The following is a 25,627-nucleotide window of genomic DNA, read 5'->3' as shown; positions in this document are numbered from 1 at the left end:
TCAGTTATCTAGTACCCATAACATAAGCTTTAGCTAGCTTAACTACACATAGAAAACACCCACACCGATACAAACAAACGCATGAATACAAATGTTTGTACAGTGTAAGGAATCGAAGCCGCGATCATCGGAAATAAAGCGGTATGCTAAACCACTACACCAACGAGGCCGTAAAACATATGTAAATAAATAAATGTAATGATATGTCTGCATTGTGAAAAATAATATTTTTAATCAGCTTTTACATATTTCAATGCTAGAGCTGTCACAAAATTATAACACACGAGATGCTTCAGATATATAAGATGTTGGATATTACTTTTTGCTTACAAATCTTGTGTAGAATATTATAAATTGAAATGCTAAATCAGTGTGGGGATGAAAATATACTTTTTATAGCATAGGGGACAAACGAACTTGCGGCCCATCTGATGGTAAGTGATTGCCGCCGCCCATGAGCACTAGGGGAATTGCAAGTGCGATGCCAGATAACAGAAGCTAGTAAATTATGAGTAAATCTATATTCATGGCTATATTTTAAATGCAAAGGGATGACTGCTTTCTACACTACCTTTTAGTGACTAAAAGGCTGAACGAATATTAATTAAATTTTTGATGTGAAGGATATAGCTTACATTTATCTAAACATACACAGGATGTCGCTATATGCAAGTCGAAATAAGATAAAATCGCTTTTCAGCGATAAGGCCGCCCATTATTACTTCTTAGTCTTGCTCATCATTGTATGTTTATACAATAAGGAATATAGGAAGTAGCAGATATGATGTATAACTATATATAACATCATATCTGCTTCTTCCTTATCCCATTTATTTGCGTCAACGTAATATATTTTTCTCTTCCATTCATCCCTGTTTGCAGTCATCTCGTTATTTACTACCATATCATCTTTCACACAGTCCATCTCTTTTTCGGTCTTTCTGCCCTTATCCACATAAATATGTAATACTTTTTTATATATTTATTTTATACCTAACAGTATATAAACATTATTTTCTGCGAGTAGATTTTGTATTAAAAAAAGATTTTATATCCATTCATTCAGTCGTAATAATTTATTATATTTCATATTATTTCAGTACAGTTTCAGTATTATGTAAATATAAGTAGACAATGTGGATGAATAGGCTTTTAAAAAGAAATTTCGTTGAGTTTCTTACTAGTTCTTTTCAATTGAATCTGTATATTGAACTGGACGGTCGTGAAAAATATTAATACAAAAAAAAAATTACGTTCATATCGGCTGAAGTGTCCGACACGAATAAATGAATTTTGATTGGATTAAAAGAGTTATATATATATTAATTTCATTTTCTTTTCTGCGGAGAATTAAAAATTTTTCATTCATTCATTATTAATAATTTATTATATGTAGTTCATATTATTTCTGCATAGTTTCAGTGTTATACAAAATGTTTACAGCGACATTTCTGTTAGTTAATTATAAATATTGTTGATTCATTAACTTATTAATGAACGTCACGTTAACTCATTATCATATTTAATCTGATGGAGAGTACACGTTAAAAGCGCTTACAAATAAATCTATTAAATTAATGTGCTTTTTAATTCTGTTAAATTATTTTATCTGTGCACCTAGTTTTGTATGATATTTTTTTATACCACGAAGGTAGCAATCAAACATACCATCTGATGGTAAACGGTTACCGTAGCCCATAGACGCCTGAAACACCAGGAGTGTCACAAATAGAAATAGAAATAGAAATAATCTTTATTCAAATAAACTCATTACAAGCACTGTTGAATAGTCATGTTTTGATTCTACCACTCATTCGGAATGCAGATTCATCACAAGAAGAATGAGCAAGAAACTTGTGTGTTGCTCTTTTGAATAGATGTTTTTTTTTATATAATAATTACAGTATAACAAGTAATAGGCATGCGATAATCAACATAGAAATCGCTACGCACTCATTAGTGTAATCAGATAATATTGTCAGTGCTATGGATTTCAAGTTTTTCTATAAAAACATTGTTGTGAATGTTGCCATTCTCTAAGAACTCTTAATATATTTAGAGAGCAGTTAATATCATAGCACCCTACACTGTATCTTAACAAAGAACTTTTTGTTATTCAGTGGAGACGGTTGTTAATAATAGAAACAAGTGGGTTAATTAAAAAATAATTTACTTTTCAAAAATAATACTTTATCTATGTCTATCATGCAAGTCAAGTTCATGATTGCGGCATTGATTCCTCGCGCAGTACAAACATTTGTATTAATGAGTATGATTATTTGTATCGTTCTGGGTGCTTTCTGTATATGTATATTATGGATTTAAAAAAAGTATTTGTATCATTTGTCTGGTACCCATAACACAAGCTCAGGGCTAAATAACGCTGTTTGTATATATTATATAATCTATTGTTATTATGTATGTATATATATGTATTATTATTATTTATATGATAATTGAATAACACAATAATACATAACACGTAATAAATACATACATATAACTATCTGACCCGTACGACTTCGTCTGCATCACACTTACTTAACCAATTTACATAATATCTTTCTAAATTATAGCTTGTGTGTTATTCTTAATTATAAGCTATATTACTAAAAATATCATAGAAATTAAAAAAAATATAGGATTCATTAAATATAATAATAATAATAATCTCAGGACAATTCACACAGCGCCATCTAGACCCAAGTTAAGTTAGCTAAAGCTTGTGTTATGGGTACTAGATAACTGATACATATACATAGTTTTTTTTTTTGTAAATACATACATATTATACATAGAAAACACCCAGACCGATACAAACAATCATACTCATGAATACAAATGTTTGTGCCGTGCGAGGAATCGAACCCGCGACCATCGGTCGTAAAGCGGTGTGCTAGACCACTAGACCACCGAGGTCGTCAAAAATACATAAATATACAGCACATAATACACATAACAGCGTATTTGTAATAACAAATACGCTGTTAAGTGTATTATGTGCATTATGTACAGCATTATGTGTGTATTATGTACAGCATCGCTTTTTAATAAAAAAGCAATGCCGTTGTATAATATTTAATTGAAAAATAAAAATTGTTGTTTTGAATGATCGTTGTTTTTGCATGTAATGTAATTTATTAAATTTCCTACCGAATTGAAAAAGGGATGTAAATTTAATAATTTTACCAAAGTTTCGTTGAGTTTCGCTTGCGTTTCGGGATGTCAGATTTTGATTTGGGTGTAGGTACGCATTATGTTAATTAGAAACGAGAGAGCTATTTAAATGGAGTTCATAAATATTGGAAAGATGTTCACTTTCTAAATTAGGAGATTACTCAGAAAATACTCATTAATATTAGCGGTGTGGTTTCTTGGAGAGTACACGTACTCATGGCACGTCACTGTCGATGATTCTGAATAATTTCTATGAAAAGTGAAACTTCTAAATCTCCTTTGACATTTAGTTTTGAAAATTTATGGAATTTAAATGTTATTTAATTAATTACAAATCTATTGGTAACTAGCTGACCCGCGTAATATCGTCTGCATTATACTTACATGCAATACCATCTTTACCATAAGGGCACGTGGGGCCCGTGCCCAGGGCACCCATTTTCAGAGGGCCCCCGAAGAAATAACATTTATTCTCAAAAGATTTTTGTCGGGCACACTACACTTTTTTAACAAATAAGTAATGTTATTGTTGTTATGCCTAATGAGCTTTTTTTTTTACTTTCCAAGAGGGCCCCGTAGTCCTGTGTGCCCAAGAGCCCTAGTTTAAGACGGCGGTTCTTACATGACATTTATCATTATATTTCTAAAATTATAGTCTATGTGTTATTTTGATGTATAACCTATAATACTGTAAAGTTTCATCATAATCCGTTCGGTAGTTTTTGCGTGAAAGAGTAACAAACATCTATCCATACTCACAAACTTTCGTAATAGATAAAATGAAAAATATTTGAATTATTTCATAAAATGTATTTCCTATTGTGTGTGAAAACTTATATGTGTACTCACTTATATGTGTTTTTTTAATAAGAGAGTCGCATTTCTTAGTATTCTATGGATTCGGCGTTGGGGTGCCGGGTTTATCGTGTGACAGAGCAACTTCGAGCTGTTCCCGGAACTTGTGTTCAGATTATTTTTGATTGATAAAGCTTATCTATAAAAGACATTATAGCGTATTCCAATCGAACAGCATCGGGAATAGACCTAATATTTAAAAAATATTTACATGTCTGATGTATTTATTCGTCTACCTCTTGTCTACTTCCTATATTAGATTATCTAACGATCTGTTCTGGATTCGCAGGGATGCATTACAAATCATTGAATTTCTCGACTTATACAATACTATAACACGCATGCATTATACATATAAACCTTCCTTATGAACCACTCTATCTTGTTGTATATTGTTGAAAACTGCATTAAAGTCTTTATTGCAGCGTAATTTAAAAGATATAAGCGACTAGATAGCAGTTTCGACTTTGTTTTGGTAATGTTATAATTTGAAATAGTTTAAAACCTAGTTTTGCGGATATGCAAGGACTATTTAATGGTTGCAATTCTGAACAGTACAATTTAACTTGTCATTGCAGTTGTTAAATTTCATCAATCCATTTTTTGGTCCTGTTCTAATGCTATTTGTTGCTGGTAGCTTGTCTACCATTCTTTGTATAAACTTCGTTTTTTTTTATATGTCACTTTTGACTAATTGTTTCTTCTTTGCTGTGAGCTCTTTTGGGGTATATACACATTCATTACAATTATTAAAGATTTTTATTAGTAGTTGTGTTCCTGCTTCAGTCACACTATTTTTTTTGCTGGCTTGAGTTGGCCATTACAGTCGTAAATGTAAATGTAGACATCATTTTACGCAATCAGCCTCTCTTCTTAGCCACTGTACGTATAGAGCTGAGACTACTAAAGTAGAGAGCCAAGCACCTCCCAAAAGTCCAGAAGTCTTACGGTGTCTTCACAGGCTTCACAGAGAGGCCTTTACAGTTTCAGCGAACGATAGAGGGTGAGTGCAGATGGCACTCCAAATCCGCGGGAGACCTGAAGGCTAACTGCTACCTGACGGATACGACTTTACTCTGAGGGCACTGCTAGGGGTTCGAAACTCGCCTCAGGCCGTAATTTGGATTCCCGTTTGAATTCTTTTTCTTTTGCCTAGCCTTGGTCCCATTTATTTTGGGGTCGGCCCGTCTGGTCAGTCTTCGCCAGGACGTTCTGTCCTGGGTCGTTTGGGATGTTATTTTGGCGCTTTTTATATCCCTGTCAATAACGGACATCCATGTGAGACGAGGTCTGCCGCGTCTTCTGGGCTGGGTACTTATGTTAAGCACTGTTCTTGTCATGTGGTCTAATGGTTGCCACATGATATCACCGTACCACTTTAGGCGGCTCTCTAAAATCTTCTCCTGTATGGGAGTCACCTTAAAACTACCTCGAACGTGGATGTTTTTGATGTGGTCCAATATTGTAAACCTATCAATTTTGATCTGTTACATGTTAATTGAGAGTTATTAGCAATAGGGTGATATAGTAATATATATTTATTACTGATACGTATTAAAGAATTTGACATAGAGAATAAGAAGACTTATGATTTCAATTGCGACTGTAAAACAAAAGAAACAAAGTTCAAAATTCCGTATGGAGACAGAAGCGTTGCAACAAAGCGTTTGATGGCATTCAAAACAAAAACCCAAATACCGTTATCATTTTTCACAATGACATCGAAGTGCCCGCAAAAAGGAATAAATACATATTTGTGCTTTGACAAAATATGTTTTGACAGTTCCTGTGATGTTTTCCTGCCGGCGGAATAGTACGCTATTGTTGGCTATTGGCGTTTTATTTTGTATCGCATACGCGTATGTTTTTTTTAACTCTAGTTCGGAAATAGGAGGTGAAGTTTATTTACACAGTTTGTCCACTATCACTTTTATGATTATTTTTATTTTTACTATTTTTTTAACGTAGTGTGTTAATGTTATTGTCAGTTTTATTGATTTTGATTTTTTTGGTAATGGGTGTTAATGGAATGGTGTGCAAGCCGGTGTGCTAATGTTATCTACATATATGTTGGGGGGACATCAGTGGAGGATGGTAGGAAGAACAGTAAGTTTGGTCACTAGGAATTTAGCAGTGTTTTTTCCACTGGTTGGTTCAAGGTCGAAAGTTGACTTTACAATTTGAATAAAGTAACGCGTGTAGCATTATTTGAAAAATGCTTATATTAAGTTTATTTAAATAAATATTATTTCTTTATATTGTAAACACAAATTTTATGGTAAATAATAAATATTTATGGTAAATATAGAAAACTAATGGCATTGACATTTCTGTTACTCCTGTGAGCTCGTGACCACGGCTAGTGAGAAACTATTCGAATCGTCGAGAGAGGTAAATACCTTAATTTACCTTAAAATTATTCATTGTTAAACCCAGTTTACAATATAAATAATGTATATTAAACATGAAAGTCCAAAAATTAAGATTACTTATCGTTCTTTAATCTGTTACAATTATGAATTGTTAATAACAGCGTTACATAATTAAGTTTCAGATATCTGCACGTATATCTAATTATAATATTAGCCGCAGTAGATAAATGAATAACTAATCAACACATCGTCAGACGCGGATTGCTGCGAGTAATTACAAACGCGAGTTAAAGTTTAATTTAATATTCACAAACTAATTAACCAACAAATCATAACAGGTGTAACAAGCAATATGAGAGGGGGCTTTAATCTTCTTTTGTAAATTTAGTTTTTCTATATTTGTCACTAGATGGCGCAATTCAATTGCTATAACGCGATATGTTTTCGTTTTTGAGTTACTTATAAACTGTAGCAGTTTTTTTTTAAATTTTATTTTATAATTTAATTCCTCTCCAATCGATTCCCCGTCCAATTCAAACGGTTACCGAAATTACGATGGCCTGAGCAGAGGTTCGAGCCCGTAGTGGTCCGATGGCCCGACTAAAGTCGAATCCGTCAGGCGGGAGTTGGCCCTTCAGTCCATAAGTCCTTCCGCGGGTTTGGAGTGCCATCTGCACTCGCCCCCTATCGTCCATTGAAGCTGTAAAGGCCAGTTGCGGCTCAACAGCATTAGACTAGTCTAAAAAAAATGTGTACTGTTATATTATTTCATATTGTGGTATTTTATTTCTCCTGATGACTTTGAACTGCTACCTATAATACAAGCTCTGCTTAGTCCCATACTAGGTGGCGCTGTGAAAATTGTCCTGAGATATTATAATTGATTATACAAAAAAGGTTTTAGCAACACGGTCAATAGTCCCCATTTACTTTAGCTGTTACTTCCAAAATACACTTCAAAGTCATCAGGAGAAATAAAATACCACAATATGAAATAACTGATATAAACTGTAAAGTTCCGTCGGACTGAAGTCAGTGAAGCCAACGGTAAATACATATATATGAGGGGAAAGGGGATTGTTAGTAATATGGATTGATGACCCCATTGCTAGCAATGTACCATGTTAGGTTGACCTCCACGTGGTTCCCACTGGAAGCCATGGTGATAAATTCCTGCTGAATTTGTCACCATGTACTAACTGACCTGACCTCATGCTCATCTTATCGTCCTCCACTGCCTGCCACCTGCACAGCGTAAACCGTTCGTACAGGCGGCTGCACTATACCATTATTATCTAATAAAATATATATATATGTGTTTTAAACTAATTACAGATTTATTTAGTTCACTGATTCCATTCAAACAGATCTCGATTCTTGATTCACCTCCGTAAGGCTACGGTTTCAAACAATCCAGGTCCCGAACTTACCCTTGCAAGTCAATAAAACAAGGCAAGCAAAGGGCGAAGCTCGATCTAAAGCTGGGTGCACATTGGCGAAACAATTAGGCAACGCGCGCGTAGTCGTGTCACGCGCCTAATCAACCAACTTTCGCTAAGTTAGATGGAGTTACCATGCGAACGGTGTAAATTACTTTTATATAAGTACGTGACCTGACTCCTCTGTCTACACTAGCTGCCGCAATTATGACGTCATCGAAACACCGTATCAACTTTGATGACTTATAAACTTACTTGTGAGAAGAATCATTATGTTGCTTCCCATCCTTGTCTCTATTCTATCTTTTTTCCGTGTTGCGAATGTTAATTGGAGCTATTATAAAATTTTACGTATATGATAATATTAGTTTTGCCCGCGATTTCATGCGCGTGAAATTTATACCTTGTTATTCTGATGTATAAGCTACATATATGACGGCCTCGTGGTCTAGCGGTCTAGCACACCGCTTTACATCCGATGGTCGCGGGTTCGATTCCTCGCACGGCACAAACATTTGTATTCATGAGTATGATTGTTTGTATCGGTCTGGGTATTTTCTATGTATAATATGTATGTATTTACGAAAAAAAAATTATCTATTTAGTTGTATCAGTTATCTAGTACCCATAACACAAGCTTTAGCTAGCTTAACTTGGGACTAGATGGCGCTGTGTGAATTGTCTTGAGATTATTATTATTATTATTACCGTAAAGTTTCATCAAAATCCGTTCAGTAATTTTTGCGTGAAAGAGTAGTAACAAACATCCATTCATACTCACGAATTTTCGCGTTTATTAATATCATTGAAATATATCGACCGCATATAAATTGATCACATAGCCATGTTTCATTAATTCCTTTATTTGTTCGTAGTATTTACTTGTTTTTATTGCATGGTGTTTAGGTATATTTGACATACAGCTATCTAAAATAATTAGTTGTTTGAAAGAAAAAAAATGTTGGTTTGTAGCTTAATACTATAAAAATTACTATTTGAACGGAAAGGACAAAAAATATTTTTACTTTATGTAATACAACGATAGTAATGGAAATATACTAGTAAAATTTAAAAAAAATGTTGTGGGTGTTTATTCTATCTAAGGTTATTATTCCATGCGGATGAAGATGCGAGCTCAGCTAGTGTTAAAATAAAAGTTTCCGATTAAACAAATCGGTAACGCAGGGACATCACTACTCAAATAGAAAAAAATATTGAATATATAACCAATATGGTTATATATTCAATATTTTTTCTATTTGAGTATTTAATTGAATTAGTGCTAATTGGTGGTTTGTATTCACACACTTAAACTTAAAAATGTAAAGTAATAATAAAATTATTTAAAAGAGCAACACGCAAGTTTCTTACTCGTTCTTCTTGTGATGAGACAGCTTTCCGAACGAGCGGTAGATTAAAAAAATGTAATGACTATTCAAAAGTGCTTCAATGTAAGTTTATTTGAATAAATGATTTTCTATTCTTTTCTATTCTATTCCGCTGTAGATGGTAACAATATTTGAAAATTTGACACTTACACCTGTCAGTTTAGTCTCCGGGATTAAAAAACAGACTATAAATATTATTTCATAATATAATAATATTTGTATTATGATTTTTATCATAAGTAGTATTAAATTTCAAGTTCACATCTTGTAAAATACTTGTTAAGCTTGGCCGTAATTTTGTTATATTGTATTATATAATTACATTTCCGCGGAGATCGGACGAGGCAACAAACCGGACGATAGATAAGTGAAATTGGAAAAGCGATCATCTCTACTCTCCAGCGCCGTACCTCCGGGCTAGATAATGAACAATAAAAAAATTACCATCTAATTCTATACCTATACATATAAATAAAATTGCAAGTGTCGGTATGTAATATTGAAATAACCGTTTTTTACTACATGCGTATGAACGGTACATACGCCAACATTTTTGTCTGTCTGTCTGTCTGTCTTCATCTCTAAAAGGGCTGGACGAATTTTTACGGAATTTTATTGGCAGGTAGCTGATGTAATAAGGAGTAACTTAGGCTACTTTTATTTTAGAAAAACAAAGTTAAATTCCACGCGGACGAAGTCGCGGGAACAGCTAGTGAACAATAAAAAGTTACCATCTACTAAGTACTTACTTATAGTAGGGAAATATTTTGACGGCCTCGGAAGGGTAGCGATTTAGCTTAGGTTTAAAGCGATATCGTCAATTAAATAGAAAAATGACATATAAGTCAATTAAATTAACCACGCCGTCTTAATCATTATCTAAATACTTTTAAAATGATATACTATACTTCTGTATAAATTTAAAACTTTAAAAGAAAAACCAATTTAATTGTTTAACCAGTTGTTGTGTTTTGTTTGTTTGTTTTTTCTATTTTATTATTTAATTGAATTAGTCTAATCGGTAGTTTGTATTCATACACTTAAACTTAAATTGTAAGTAAGAATAAAATTATTTAAAAGAGCAACACGCAAGTTTCTTGCTCGTTCTTCTTGTGATGAGACAGCTTTCCGAACGAGCGGTAGATTAAAAAAAAATGTAATGACTATTCAAAAGTGCTTCAATGTAAGATTATTTGAATAAATGATTTTCTATTCTATTCTATAAATAATTAAAAAAAAAACCTTTAAATGCTTGTCTTTTAAAAAAAAATTACATTTTGAATACTGCCATTTTTTTATTTAACCGTCGATATGCTCTACTTTCGATGGTCGCGGGTTCGTTACCTGGCAATGTGCAAACTTTGATAGTGTAAGTCAAGGTTGGCCACAGATACTCTCTCGTGTTTTAATGTAAACAAACAACCAAAATTTTTCTGTAATGAGATAGAGAGATTTTGTTTGTTTGTTTATCATAAGTAATAAACAAATTTCTTGCTCTTTACATCTTTTAAATCTACATTACGAATTCTAGTAATAACTCTGAACAATTCATACGCGCTCTGAACAATAATAGCGCCATCTAGTCTAAAGCTAAGATAAGAGCTTGTGTTATGGGTAATAAACAACTAATATAGTTAAATACATTTCTTTTTGTCAATACATTCATTAATCATGAATCATCATATGTACATAAAAATATTCAGATAATTACAAACACTATGAGTGTTTATATACTTATATTATTAATACAAATAAGGATGTCCACCGTGCGAGGAATCGAACCTCGAAAGTAAGGAAAAGCGCGGGAACAGAAACTAACGGACTCTAATATAATAATCTGTGCTTACGATGGTACAGAGTAGATTTTGAACACACAGTTTTCTCACAAGTTTGCGAAATAACAAAATGATTTACACAAACGTAGCCTGTAACTTTCGTTGAGTTATTCCCATGGTTACGCCATAAAAATGAGTGAAGCTCTGAAGCCATATATAACAAAGGAGATGTATGTCCGAAGAGGAGACAGGAAAACAGGGCGGTACATCATCCGTTGCCTGTATTGCAATTTTATTCCCCTTTATTGGCTGCATATTCCTTTGAACATGTGGGACTGAGCTGCAGTGATTGGATCTTTTATGGATCTATTCAGATTGTGCTATTAAATCCTGCAATCCATTGGTTTAGTCTAAATTTAAATTAAACAGTTAGTAAATAATTTTATATATAATCATAATCATAATAATCTCAGGACAATTCACATAGCGCCATCTAGACCCAAGTTAAGCTAGCTAAAGCTTGTGTTATGGGTACTAGACAACTGATACAAGTACATATTTTTTTTTGTAATTACATACATATTATACATAGATAACACCCAGACCGACACACACACTCATACTCATGAAATATAAAACTGCTCCTGCTTCGCCCGGATGTACATGTATTATATAATAATAATAATAATAATAATCTCAGGACAATTCACACAGCGCCATCTAGTCCCAAGTTAAGCTATCTAAAACTTGTGTTACGGACACTAGATAACTGATACAAGTACATAGATATTTTTTTTCGTAAATACATACATATTATACATAGAAAACATCTAGACCGATACAAACAATCATACTCATGAATAGAAAAGTTTGTGCCGTGCGAAGAATCGAACCCGCGACCATCGGACGTAAAGCGGTGTGCTAGACCGCTAGACCACCGAGGTCGTCAATATATATATAAACCTTATAAACCTTCTTCTTGAATATCTCTATCTATTAAAAAAACCGCTTCAAAATCCGTTGCGTAGTTCTAAAGATTTAAGCGTACATAGGGACGGACAGACAGCGACAGCGATTTTATTTTATACTATGTAGTGGTAATAATTCTCGGGTTACAAAGTTAGTAAAGTATAAAAATAAATACATTAGTAATTTTCACATTTCTATCACCAACCCCTATTTTTTATACCCCTAAGTGACAAGGCTGTTTTGTTTGGACAATATTCTTATGATGGGGCATTGAAAATACCTAGACTTTATTATTATAAACCTACCACTGAGCCTTATACCTTTTTATAGCAATATTAGTACTTTAATTTATGTGGCACAACAGTATTTGACGGGTCAGTTCTATTTCTACATAAGAATTATTAATTAGTAATCAACAAAATTCGATATCATAATGTATATAGCCTTTATGTACCCTGTACAGCCTTATTATAATCCTTTATACTTTTCTTAATCTAGAGGTAAAGCCAACGAGTTTGACACTATAGAAGTTCTGAGTACTCTCCGATACTACTGAAACATTTTTGAAAATACTTTTATTGTTGGATAGATTTGACGCTGACGTAATTGAATTGAATTGAATATCTACTCAGCGGAATGATATCTTAGGTGTTGCCAGCATTAATTGGACATGTACTCTATAACTATATCATTAAAAATTATAATTATGAACTTTCTTAATATAAATACATAATAAATATTAAACAAAGGAACAAAAGTATATATTTAAACTTACAAACTATTCCTTGTGAGAGTCTGGTGTCTGAACTAAGTCGAAACCTGTACTACAGATCTCCAGGCTCTCTCCGAGGCCTTACTGGGTTATGTAATAAATAAAACAAAAACATACACTGATATTTAACAAAATAATTTCTATAAAGTTGTAGAAATTCTTTTGTTAAAAACTATATGAACTACGATCGAATTTGAACACTGGGGGACGTATAATATTAAATATTAATAGTATTACACACAGTTATATTTATAATTGCAATAACGGGACAAACAGACAGAAACGTTAATGAATTACTGTCACATTATTGCTGAAACGGCTTTTAATTATTGGAGGTGAGTGCCGCACATAATGGCTCTCAAATAACATCGGCCGGTAACTAATTAAAAGTTAAAGGGATCAACCGCAAAAATGTTGCAGATTTAATAAACCGTCTGAATACTTCGGCAGGATTGGGTGGGGTACTCCCATCGTTTAAAAATATATAACAACAAATATAACACTTTTGAAAAGTACACGCCCTATATTGAGGAGATAAAAACCTTCGCTCCTAAGAATATCCTTTAATTCTTGCCCCTGACGGTCCAGCAGAATAGATCTATGCAGGTCGCAATGCTACAGATACAGGTAATAGCCCAATAGATGGCCACTGGGGCAGTAAAGTCCTCGAGTGGCAACCGCAGATCGGAAGATGCAGCGTGGGAAGGCCTCCAGCAAGGTGGACCGACCATCTGGTCAAGATCGCTGCAAGGCATTAGATGCGAGCAGCGCAGGACCGATCGTTGTGGCGATCTTTGGGGAGACCTTTGTTCAGCAGTGGACGTCTTCCAGGCTGAGATGATGACGATGTATAGCCCAAACATATTAATAAGAAAAAACGTTACGTAAATTTATTTAGGCATTAGTTTAACAACAATCTGTAGATTTTGCCAAGCAGAAGAGGAAATGCCACTGCACATCCTATGTGGTTGTAGCCCACTCATGCATAAATGAAATGTCTCCTTTAGAAGCGTACTCTATCCTGAGGAGATAAAAACGGTCGCTCCTAAGAACAACCTTCAATTCTTGTTTTTGAAAAAGGGTAACTACAATAGATCCTCGCAGGTCGCAGTGTTACAGGTGTACCTGATAATAGCCGAAAATCCCAATAATCAAAAATAAAATACTTAAATTTCTAAAACTTTCCATAATATTTGAAAACGAGTGCTGCATGTTAAGACTGCTCTGTTCTACTCTACGACTAATTTAATCTTATTTAGTTGCTTAATCAGTCGATTGTGTATTTATTATTTTGACTCTAATGAATTAGTGCTATTATTATTAAAGTGCTGGTTGATAGTTTATATTCACATATTTTAACTTAAAAATGTAAAGTTACAACAATTAATTAAAAGAGCAACACGCAAGTTTCTTGCTGGTTCTCTTTATGATAAGACTGCTTTCCGAATGAGCAGTAAATTAAAAAAAATAAGTATGACTATTCAAAAGTTTAAGCACTTTTGAATAGTCATACTTATTTTTTTTACGTATATTCGAATAAAAAAAAAATTCGAATAAACGTTATTATTTCATTACATGAAAATAATAAAGATTATAAATGAGAAATTTTATTTAAAATATTCTTAATTACATTTTTTTAGTTATGAGTACTAGACAAGTGATATAAATATTATACTTAAATATATTTTTTGAAAATCCATACGTACACATAGAAAACACCCAAACTGATAAAAACAATCATACTCATGAACCCGCGACCATCGGAAGTAAAGCGATGTGCTAAACCGCTGAACCACAGAGACCGTATTATACCTGTTACAACTTATCTGCGATAAAAGTTCCTTTAACCACTACCAACTTAAAACTAAGTCTGTACTTATCCGAGTTACTTGAATATTTTTAAAGTAAAGCCTTATTCAAAGATACTGGGAAGGAAACGTAAATTAAAGTAGGCACCGATGAAAAACAACATTGTAATAGGACGGCGCTACACTAAAGAGACCGAGCGAAGCGATTTTTTGAACCACGTGACTCACGTGATACATACTAGAGATGTGCTAACTCGTAATAAACATGACTCGAGTTGAAATTCAGGTAATTCGAGTTGACTCGAGGTACCTGGAAAAAACCGTTTTTTTTTAAATTTTTCGAACAAGTCTAATGTTTTTGGCCGCACCTAGCCTTGAAAGCTTCACCGAACCATAGGGGGCGTGTAGAAATGGCACTTCAAACCCGCGGAAGAACCTATGGAATGATAACATAACCGGACAAATATGTATGCGGAAAAATAATGATAACGACCTCAAACCAATATTGAAACATTTGTGTGTTCACCAATAGTGAAAATTGTATGATATCAAATGATCGGAAAATTTCATGTCATTATCGGTTCGACGACAGAATCATGCTCCCGCTCTTTCACTTGAGTTGTTCATTTACCAGCTGAATTCTTCCAACTCGAGTTGGCAGAATTCAACTCGAATTCACCGTAACTCGAGTAAACTCGAGTTGACACATCTCTAATACATACCTATGTGTTTACAATAAGAAATTGGTTTGAATACTTTAACATCTGTTAAAAAAGACGTCTAGTAGATTGTCGCTTGGAAAGTTACACACATTTCTAAATGAAAAAGATGTACTATGATGAATGTACAGTGCAATTGTATTGTACCTGATACTCAAGTTAATACGAGACAGCATATCATGTGTCATCTATACAAATATATAACATTAAAGTTTCTTTTCGTAATATCAAATTAACTGTCACTAAATGAATATGAAAATATATACGGTACTTCAAATTTAATTAGAATAATTTTAGTCCCTCTGTCTATCTATTTGTTCTTACTAATCTCTAAAACGACTGCGCAGTGATGGCTGGCTCATCCGTCATACTCGTGAACGAGTGCTGCTTGTAGGGACTGGTCTGCTCTTATCACTACGACTGATTTAATCTTATTGTATGATTATATTTGACCCAAAAAATTAATTGTTGGTAGTTTGTATTCACACGTTTCGACTTGTAAATGTAAACTTACAAGGATTATTTAAAAGAGCAACACACAAGTTTCTTGCTCGTTCTTCTTGTGATGAGACAGCTTTCCGAACGAGTGGTAGATAAAAAACAAATTGTTATGACTATTCAAAAGTGCTTAAATTAAGTTTATTTGAATAAATGATTTTCTATTCTATTCTATTCTATTGTAATGATTTTACACTCGCAGATAGCTAATATTATAAGTAGTACCTAGGCTACTTTTATTTTGTAAATTTTAACGATTTTAATTTTCCACACGGACAAAGTCGCGGGAAATAGCTAGTATACAAATATAACTAACATCTGAGGATACCGATTCATATACGATAATACTAATCGGAACGATAATCGAATCTGAGACTTTTATATACAAAGAAAAATACTGATGTTGTAAAATTTTAAAGGCCATATCTTTTCATATAAAATATTTATATCCGTTTTATACTCTTTACAGCTAAGCGACCTCTTTGAAGTCCTATGATATAACTCAATATTTTTTAGTACTAAAAAGTGTAGTGTAGTATTAAGTGTAATACATGGAAAAGATTTCCAATTAAAAAAAATATAGTTTCGTATCTTTCACACTATTTGAATATAATTTAGGTTAAATTTTAGTGTTTGTCGTTTTCATATTATACATTTATACAGCTTATACTTACCTACATGTACTTATATATATATATATATATATATAATACTTTATACGTAACAGTCTTTATGTCATATTGTTTTATTCATAAATGTAACAAATCTCGTTACACAATAGCACGTCAATAGTAATTACATTTTTTTAAGATAATTATGTCACAATTACAATTTTAAGCATTCAAAATAATAAATTAAATAATATATAACATACATAAAAGTCACTTAATGGAAAATGTCATAATTATACATTGGAATTCAGATATTCCGTCACGTTGTAAAAAGGATGTTGTTCGAAATATGATTTCTGTTTATGTCAATTCCATTGTTTTATTTGGTAGTTTATAGTACATTTTTATTTTTAAGTAATTACCTCGTTTTGCAAATAATTGTTTTTGCAAGTCGTAATCTTAGTAATACCACATATAATATAATATGTAATACTAATTTATGTCCATTTCGTGTCATGTAATTATGGTTATCCGCCTTTTTACGAAGTGTATTGCTCTTTTCGTGTATGTCTAACAAGGAGTAGTATATGAACAATGATGTAACTATCATTATACGTTGTTCAATGAAATACGGTCTCACAGAGGCGCGTCTATGGACTCTTTAGAAACAGAATTGGTATTCTGTAAGCGTTTTATTAACTCATTTCACATATATCTTCATTCAAAGCCCTCGTATCCATTTACAAATATAAAGTTTATACTGAGATATCGAGTTTGTCAATATTTCTAAAAAAATTCTAGTGCCTGTTTTAGTACCATCCCGCTCTCGAGCATATGTCTCTGCAGTCCCTAACGAGTTTTAGAGAAACCCAATGTATACTCTCACTGCGGATTCCGCTTTCGCATTCGTAAGTCCCCTCTGATCGATCCCCCGTGCAATTCAAACGGGGATCAATATTACGATCACCTGAGATTAAAATCGTATCCGTTATGCGGGAGATGGCCTTCAGCCGTTCCATAAGTCCTTCCGCAGGTTTGGAGGGCCATCTGCACTCGCCCCCTATCGTTCGATGAAGCTGTAATGGCCAGCTGCGGCCAACAGCATTAGAGTATCCCGAAAAAAAAATTCGTAAGTGATGCTTACAGAACAGGTAGCTTATTACTCGCATCGTGTTCGCTTGCACTGGAAGGTATACTCAACAAGCACACATAAGGAATGGGCCAGAAGTTCCACCATTAAGATAAGACAAATCGTTCGTTGGTTATTACAAATGGATTTTTAATGTCACGATAGATATGTTTACTAGTTACAAACTAAAGTTCTTTATTGTAATTAAATATTTTTGTGATTTATTGTTTTTGTTTGTTGTAACTTCGAACGAGTTTAAAGCCTCATTTACTTTATGAAACTTGTGTGGATGAAATTTCTTTTTTTGACATTAATAGATTTACTCTAAATATCTGTTAAAAAACTCTGTATGATACCTTTTTTACCCGTTCGCCCCCGGAGGAGCTAGACGCAAAAAACCCCAGGGTTTCCACCACGCTCTCTTAGTGCCGGGGGTCACGAGTTGCGCAAGCTTTCTACCCGGCAGTTTTTTTTATTTTTTTTTATTTAAATACATTTTTCCACAGACATATTCGTCCGTGCCTTTTTTAATTTACTTTAATATTATAATATTTATTTAATTTCCATTTTTGTACAACTCCAGCCGAGATGTTACAATTTGCCTAACAGTGACACCGAGGCAGACCTTATCCGTCTGGCCCAGAACCACCGCTGGCCGGCCGGGTGAGTTGATAACATGCAGTGTCACCCATCTTTATTTGGAGGATTCTACCCGGCAGTTACACCTGCACATGTTGGTACCTCTGTCTGATACCTTTTTTTACATGGGGAAAATCCTCATGAAGACCCGCCCGCATCGGGGGATCTATGCCGCAACTGCTGGTCTCTTACCGGCTAAAAAGCCCAGGGTGTTCTCCACGTTCTTTTAGTACCGGAAGTCGCCGGCCATGTCAGCATTCTATCCTGGCCCCAGCTATACATGCACATGTTGGTACCTCTGTCTGATATATTTACCTGGGGAAAATCCTTCTGAAGACCCACGACCATTCCCATTAACACATCTGTGTGACATTTTCAATTTATACGATTGTTTATACATAATATATAACAATAATGTACGTCAACTGCATAAAAATATCGTAGGTTTAACGAATTTGTTATTGTATAAATATAAAACTGTTATGTTATTAACACAAAACTTCTTGTCATTTCGAATGGAGAAGTATATAAATTAAATATTATGGTAAATAATTTATATGTATTATTTCTTTATATTCCATAATTATTTAATAACTTTCTAAAGATTGAAGATGGGTAGTATCGGCCTCCTACCAGCTAACTCCGGGGTGTACTCCATGCACTGTTAGCGCTGGGGATCTCGAGGTCGCGTTAGCATTGTACCACGGCTTATGCCGGCTAATGCACTTTCTTATTGCATTCGTACCACTATATATTTTTTTTTTATTTAGCATCACCAACAATTGTTACATTTATACTATTAATTTAATTACATGTGATGGGTTACGGTCTAATTGTACAATCATTTGTAGGCGAAGACAGCATGCAAAATAATGTACAAAAGTTATATAAAAAAAAAAGGAAATCTTAATTTAACTGTTATGCTATACAATTTATTTTAGCCGTAAAGCACTTTGCTTTGTAAACTGTATTTCGGTTGAAAGGTCAGGTAACAAAATTTTAGAGTAACGAATGGATGCTACTACGGTTTCAATAAAATATTTTGTGACGTTCATAGTACTTGTTCATATATTTAGCCGACGGTTACAATTAAGTGGATCATAACCTTGTTTACTATTGGAGTTAAAACAATATATGGGACGCCAGCCGTCCCTTATTTTTTTTCAATCATGTGGCGTGTCTTGCTATTCCAAATACATAAAGATATTCTTATGATGATTATGGAATGGTACACCCATCTGCTCTAACGGTTTGCACTGGAGGGACATACCGATGTCCCTCCAGTGTAAACCGTTAGCGCAGTTGGGTGTACCTGATGGTCTGACTGACCTGACCGCAGGTCAGTCAGACCATCTTGGTAAATTCACCATCTACCATGGTAATTTATTACGATGGTTTCCTGGGGGAACCACGTGGAGGTCAACGTGACATGATCCATTGCTAGCAATGGTCCATATAAGTCATATAATTCCACATTACTAACAATCCTCTTCCCGCCCATAAAAAAATATGTATTCATTATTTTTATTACCAACATCTCTATTAATCCATAGATTTAGTGATGTTCCGTTTTCCGTTAAAATATTTATTGTATTAATAAGTAATGCTGGTAGATAATGTTAATAATAATATTATACCGTAAAACGAACCGTAACAAGAGTTATAGGGACCGGAAACAACGGGCAAGCTTCCAAATTCTCCGATTTACTGCCTCTATAGGGCTTAACTGAGGCGCTAGCTTGGCGGGAAAATTGAGCATGAATTTGTTCACTTTGTATATATATAGGTATAACAGTGCTGTTGTAGAAAACAATATCAATCTTAAATTACCAAAGAGATAGACAGAAGGGATTGTAAATAATGTCGGTTAATAATCACATACCTCCTATACATGCGTTTATTGTTGGTAGGTAGTTACAGTGTTGCTATATATTAGCAACATTGTCAGTTTCAGATTGCGCTGCTATCACAGTAAACATTAGCTCCCTATATTTTTGCTTTTTAAAAATAATATACATCGTCAAGACCAGTTACAACTAGTCAAAATTATAGAAAGTAGTCTAAATTCTTAGTGACAGTGTTATCTAAGCCTTGGACGTATTTAAAATGAACTTTTAACGAAGAAATAGAAATAGAAATAGAAATAATCTTTATTCAAATAAACTCATTACAAGCACTTTTGAATAGTCATATTTTGATTCTACCACTCATTCGGAATGCAGATTCATCACAAGAAGAATGAGCAAGAAACTTGTGTGTTGCTCTTTTTAATAGATGTTTTTTTTTTATATAAATAATTACAGTGTAACAAGTAAGAGGCATGCGACAATCAACATAGAAATCGAAGTGACAAGTCTCAATATTACATGCATAAAAACTTAAACTAATTAGTGATTGAAACCTGTGAAAGTAATTTATATTTATGTGTTGACCCATTTTACTGTAATTGTGTTAAAAACTGACAAAAAATAAACCTGAACAATAAAATAAAAAGGAATTTTACAATTACAACTTGGTATGTACTTTTCTTAATTACACAAGAATACCACGTCATCCTTGCAACTTATTCAAAAGTAAAGTTTGCAGAACTAATTTGGGTCGTGTTTCACCTGTCGTCCGTTTATCGCGCCTGTACAACGATCTTGCAGAGGAAAATCCTGAAATTGATTCATTTTGACAATCACTCCGAGTTCATAACTAAGCTCAAAAGTGGACGTTCCTTGTCACATAACAACGTTGTTATATGTATGTTTTATTGTATTATTGTTAGTAGCAATCAAGTTTAATTAATTTTATTGATATATGTAATAGTAGTGATATAATCTTGTAACTCAAAGCATGCTTAACAGTTAGTTTAAGACTATTAGAATTGTATAGAATGATAACAATTTTTTTATTGCTGTATCTTATGTTGGTAATCCTTAAAAATAAATAAATAAATAAACACTGTAACTACCTACACAGTGTAAGATGATTAATTAACTATTTAATCCTTACTAATATTATAAATGCGAAAGTAACTCTGTCTGTCTGTCTGTCTGTCTGTCTGTCTCGCTTTCACGCCAAAACTACTGAACTGATTTAAATGAAATTTGGTACCCATATAGTCTAGACGCCGAGGAAGGACATAGGCTACTTTTTAATGCGAAAAAAGGGTTGTAAGGGGTTGAAAATTGTAATGCAAGGTTATCTTTATGCGGTTGAATACACACTTATTATAATAATGGCTTAACTAAAAAATTAGATATTTTGGAAAGTCTACTTTATAATTGTGTTATTAAGTCTATTTTCAAAAATTTTTAATTTCTGAATTACACCAGTATTGTACTAGATACGCTCATATGTCATAAATAAACATATATGTCATTTGTATAAGCAGCGCGCGCAACTGATTATTGTCAATCCGTTGTCTCCTTATGTATTTAAATGAATAAACGTTTGCTCTGCAATTTTATTTTATAAATACATAAATATAATCCTGGTATAGCCTATAACTGATGACCCTGCTCTTGGACAAGAGCGTAAGAACATATTATTAATATTTTTGAAGAATAAAACAACATATAATATTAAAAATGTTGTCAATACATATGAACAACATTTCCTTGGAAGAAACAACATCTACCGTTCCATCCGAGCTATTCAGGTTCGGAATACGCGTTTCTCCATTCTGGCCAGTAGAGTCAGAGATATGGTTCGCGCAAGTAGAGGGATAGTTTGCAATTTAGAATATCACATCTATTATTTTGATTTAACAAAATTTTATTATGTTATTGGCCAACTGGACCACCAATTTTCAAAAGAATTTAAAGAAATGTTTAAACTGTTTATTAAATATAAATAAATATGACATTTAAATTTGTAAATATCACATTGTCACCATTCAAGGGGTAAAATAAAATAGCAGATAAAAGTTTTTATGGAAATTCGTCATATTTGAAGCTAGAACGATGAAGCTTTTTTCTTACGCTTTTTTGGGTCAGTTTATTTAATAAATACCTTACTAATATTATGAAAGTGAAAGTGACTCTGTCTGTCTGTCTTAAAAGCCAAAACTTCTGAACTGATTTAAATGAAATTTAAAGTCTAGATCTTGAGATAGGACATAGGTTACTTTTTAATGCTAAAAAGGGTTATAAGAGACTGAAAGAGGAATTTTTTTAAAGTTTAAGCTTCAATCTTATTTTTTTGCGTATTGATTAAATATAATTAACGAAAATGGGTTGTAAGGGTCAAAAGGGGAGTTAAAATGTTGTATGCATGTATTGTCATTTTTTAAAGCTAGAAACTTGAAACCCATTTTTTAGGCTGTTGAGAAAATATCAGTACCTACCGCCACAGGACTCAGCCATAAATGGTTACAGTATAGCGACATCTTATCATTGGTACATGATGACACTAATATAAGTAGCATTAAAAAAAACAAGAAAAAGGGTTATAAGGGGTTGAAAGGGGAGATGTAATGTATGTATGGTATGTATGGAAGTATCTTCATTTTAAAGATAGTAGTTTGAAACTTAGTTTTTGGCTGTTGATTGAATTGTATGGAATTATGTATGGAAATTTCATTTTTGAAGCTAGAACGATGAAACTTTTTTATTGGGTTAGATTATTAATATATATTTTTTATTATTTGCTCAAGGTCACTATTTTACGCGGACGAAGTCGCGGTTACAGCTAGTGGTATATAAGTTAAAAAAAATTGTAACCATACTTGTATGCGATGTATGTATAAGGTACTTGCTTTTTTAAATTCTAATTTGCTAGTTTAAACTAGAGGTCCCTAAAATTTTTTGTGTCGTAGACCCCTTGCCATATTTTTCTGTTTTGTGTAGACCCCCATTTTTACTTTACTTAAGAATTTTCTAACTGTAGTAAAGTAAAGTGTTAAAAAATAAATTAAAAACAACAAGACGATCGCTGTCGTAGACCCCTTGTAGTTTGTCTTAAACCCCTGGGGGTGGATATAGACCACTTTGGGAATCACTTTTAAACGATGACAAGGAAATAATTCACATTTCATTGCCACGCTGCGTGCGCTAACGGTTTGTGTATATATGTAAATAAAGTAACTGTACGGGGGGAAAGCATTACTAGTAATGTCCACATTACTGTTTATAACCTTATTGTGAGCAAAATCCCATGTCAGACTGACTTCCACGCGGTTCCCCTTGGATACCATCGTGTTAAATTCCTAGTGAATTTACCATGGGCTAGTTAGCCTATATATGACTACGAAACATTATGTTATTAGTTATTATTAATGTAATTTTATTTATTAATGTAATTGTTTATTATTGACAAGAGCGTAGCTCTTAAATTATGAATGAATGAATGAATGTAATTGTAATTGGATTGAATTTATATAAATATGAATTACTGTATGTTATGACTTGCCATATATGTAAAGAAGTTTTTTACATTGGTTAATAAAAAAAAAAAGTATATGGTCATAATCAGTTAACCATGCACTCATGCTATCGTAGTGGAGGGTCCACTACCGGCCTGTGCAAATGGTACCCCGCCAGAGTATACCCTTTTCACAGGCTGGTATTCCATTATCATACATTAAAAATAAAAACCAAAGAGAGAGATTAGACTATAAAAAGTCGAAGATACCTCATTCTCAACTGTCAGCCGCCAAGCTGCTTGCTTTGTAGTCTGTGTAATGTAATGTAAAAGAAATATTGTAATGGGTGAAAATTGTAATTGGTACAGTTTATGCTGTAAATAATATAAATGACGTAGTGGAGTAACTTGAAACAGTCATGCTCGCTATAAAGTTGAAACTTGTGGCGGCGTGATGGGTCGGCTTGATGTGCTCCTCTAATATGGCTGAGTGCATTGATGGCTGGCTCATCCGTCATACTCGTTAACGGGTGCTGCTTGTGGGGACTGGTCTGTTCAGGTTGCGAAAACTGATTAGATTTTTTGTTTTTTGGAATAACATATGCTGGTGGTCACTCTGTTCTCCCAAATCTGAATTTTAATGACTGTATATTATTGCTAACGTGTACAACATTTTTTTTTATAAGAATACGAATTGAGTTTCTCATCAGTTCTTCTCATCTCGAATGCATTCCGAATTGACGGTAGATTTGACATATCATAAAAGTCAGTATTAGACCTATATGAATAAAGATATTTTGAATTTGAAATTGAATTTTTGTGTTTTGGTTGTAGGGTTCAGGTACATTAGGAAGTGAAATTATGACATAACTACTGACATAAAACTAATTTTTTTTTGTAAATACATAGTATGCATAGAAAACACTCAGACTAATACAAAAAATCATACTCATGAATACAAATGTTTGTACTGTACTAAATCGAACCTGCGACCATTGGAAGTAAAACGGTGCGCTAAACCTCTAGATCACCGTATATACAAAACTCACATATAATTTAAGTTAATGTGCTTTAAATTAGATTGCACCTGCTGCTCCTCATTTATATTCAGCCATTCCATCAGTCATATATAAACATATAGACATTGTAAAATAAGATTATATGTACACATATCACACATATTCAATCACGGTTCTTTTTATAATTTCTATTCTTAGAATACCATATCAGTCCATTTATTCATACGAGAAAATATATTTATTTATTCATAAAATATTTTTAGTAAAATAATATTGTTCATACAGAACTCACTGCCAACTCACTTGTGAGCGCACTTTTGCGGACGCTATCTCGATTCAAATAACTCAATGGTAACAGTCGGTAGGACTAGTAACACCCTTTGTGTCGATTCACTGATTCCCGATATGTCTTTTTTGGTTATTCGTCTGTTATTTTTTTTGTGGATTCACTCGTGTCGAGTCCGGGTTTGTATAATAGAATGTGTTTTTGATACAATATCTTCCCGTTCATGTATGATTTGTAAACTTATATGATACAACGTTGATACGTATAAAATATTGTAGCTCTTGACGTGAAATCATCTTTATCTTTTGGTTGTTATGATGACATACAATGAATAAATTGTTTTTAAAATTTGTATTTAAATATTTATTAATAATCTACAGTTTACTATTTACGTATTGATGCGGAAATATTTTCCATCAGGTGAACAGTCCATTTCTTTCCCATTTCAATTAGATAAAAAACACTTGCTTAGTTTATGAATAGTGCTGGTCGTCGGGACCATTAAGATTGTAATTTAAAATGGATTAAAATGAGATCTTGTTTAATAAAGAAATATGTTTTCTAATATCGTCGCAATCATCCGTTCATCGACGTATCTGTCATAGTCAATTCTTCAGTCTGTTTTAGTTATATTTTTTATAAGAGATAAGTAAAAATTTGTAGTCAATTCTAAATTGTTCTCTCTATCCTAGTTATATTTAGCGTCTTTAACAGCTTATATGAGAAAGTCAAACAATTTCAAAGAAAATCTTTAAAATAAATGACTGTTAACAAATGCTCTTTGACGGTGTAACTAAAGATGGCAGGTATATGTTAATGTAG

The 25,627-nt window shown here is 33.2% G+C and overlaps 1 protein-coding gene across 1 annotated transcript in view; it reads right to left on the bottom strand.

The window, feature by feature from the left end:
• Positions 1–5,120: 5,120 nt before the first annotated feature.
• Positions 5,121–25,627, bottom strand: part of LOC131853188 (uncharacterized) — a 30,171-nt gene continuing 9,664 nt past the window's right edge. The window contains exon 2 of the mRNA XM_059204015.1: positions 5,121–5,516. Within this exon, the coding sequence (XP_059059998.1) occupies positions 5,121–5,516 (396 nt within the window). The remainder of the gene's footprint in view (positions 5,517–25,627) is intronic.

Source organism: Achroia grisella, unplaced genomic scaffold (assembly GCF_030625045.1).
Source record: "Achroia grisella isolate CSIRO2021 unplaced genomic scaffold, CSIRO_AGI_Agris_v1 utg900, whole genome shotgun sequence".
Lineage (NCBI taxonomy): Eukaryota > Metazoa > Arthropoda > Insecta > Lepidoptera > Pyralidae > Achroia > Achroia grisella.
Note: the sequence above shows the minus strand (reverse complement) of the source record. Positions and strands in the feature narration are given on the sequence as shown.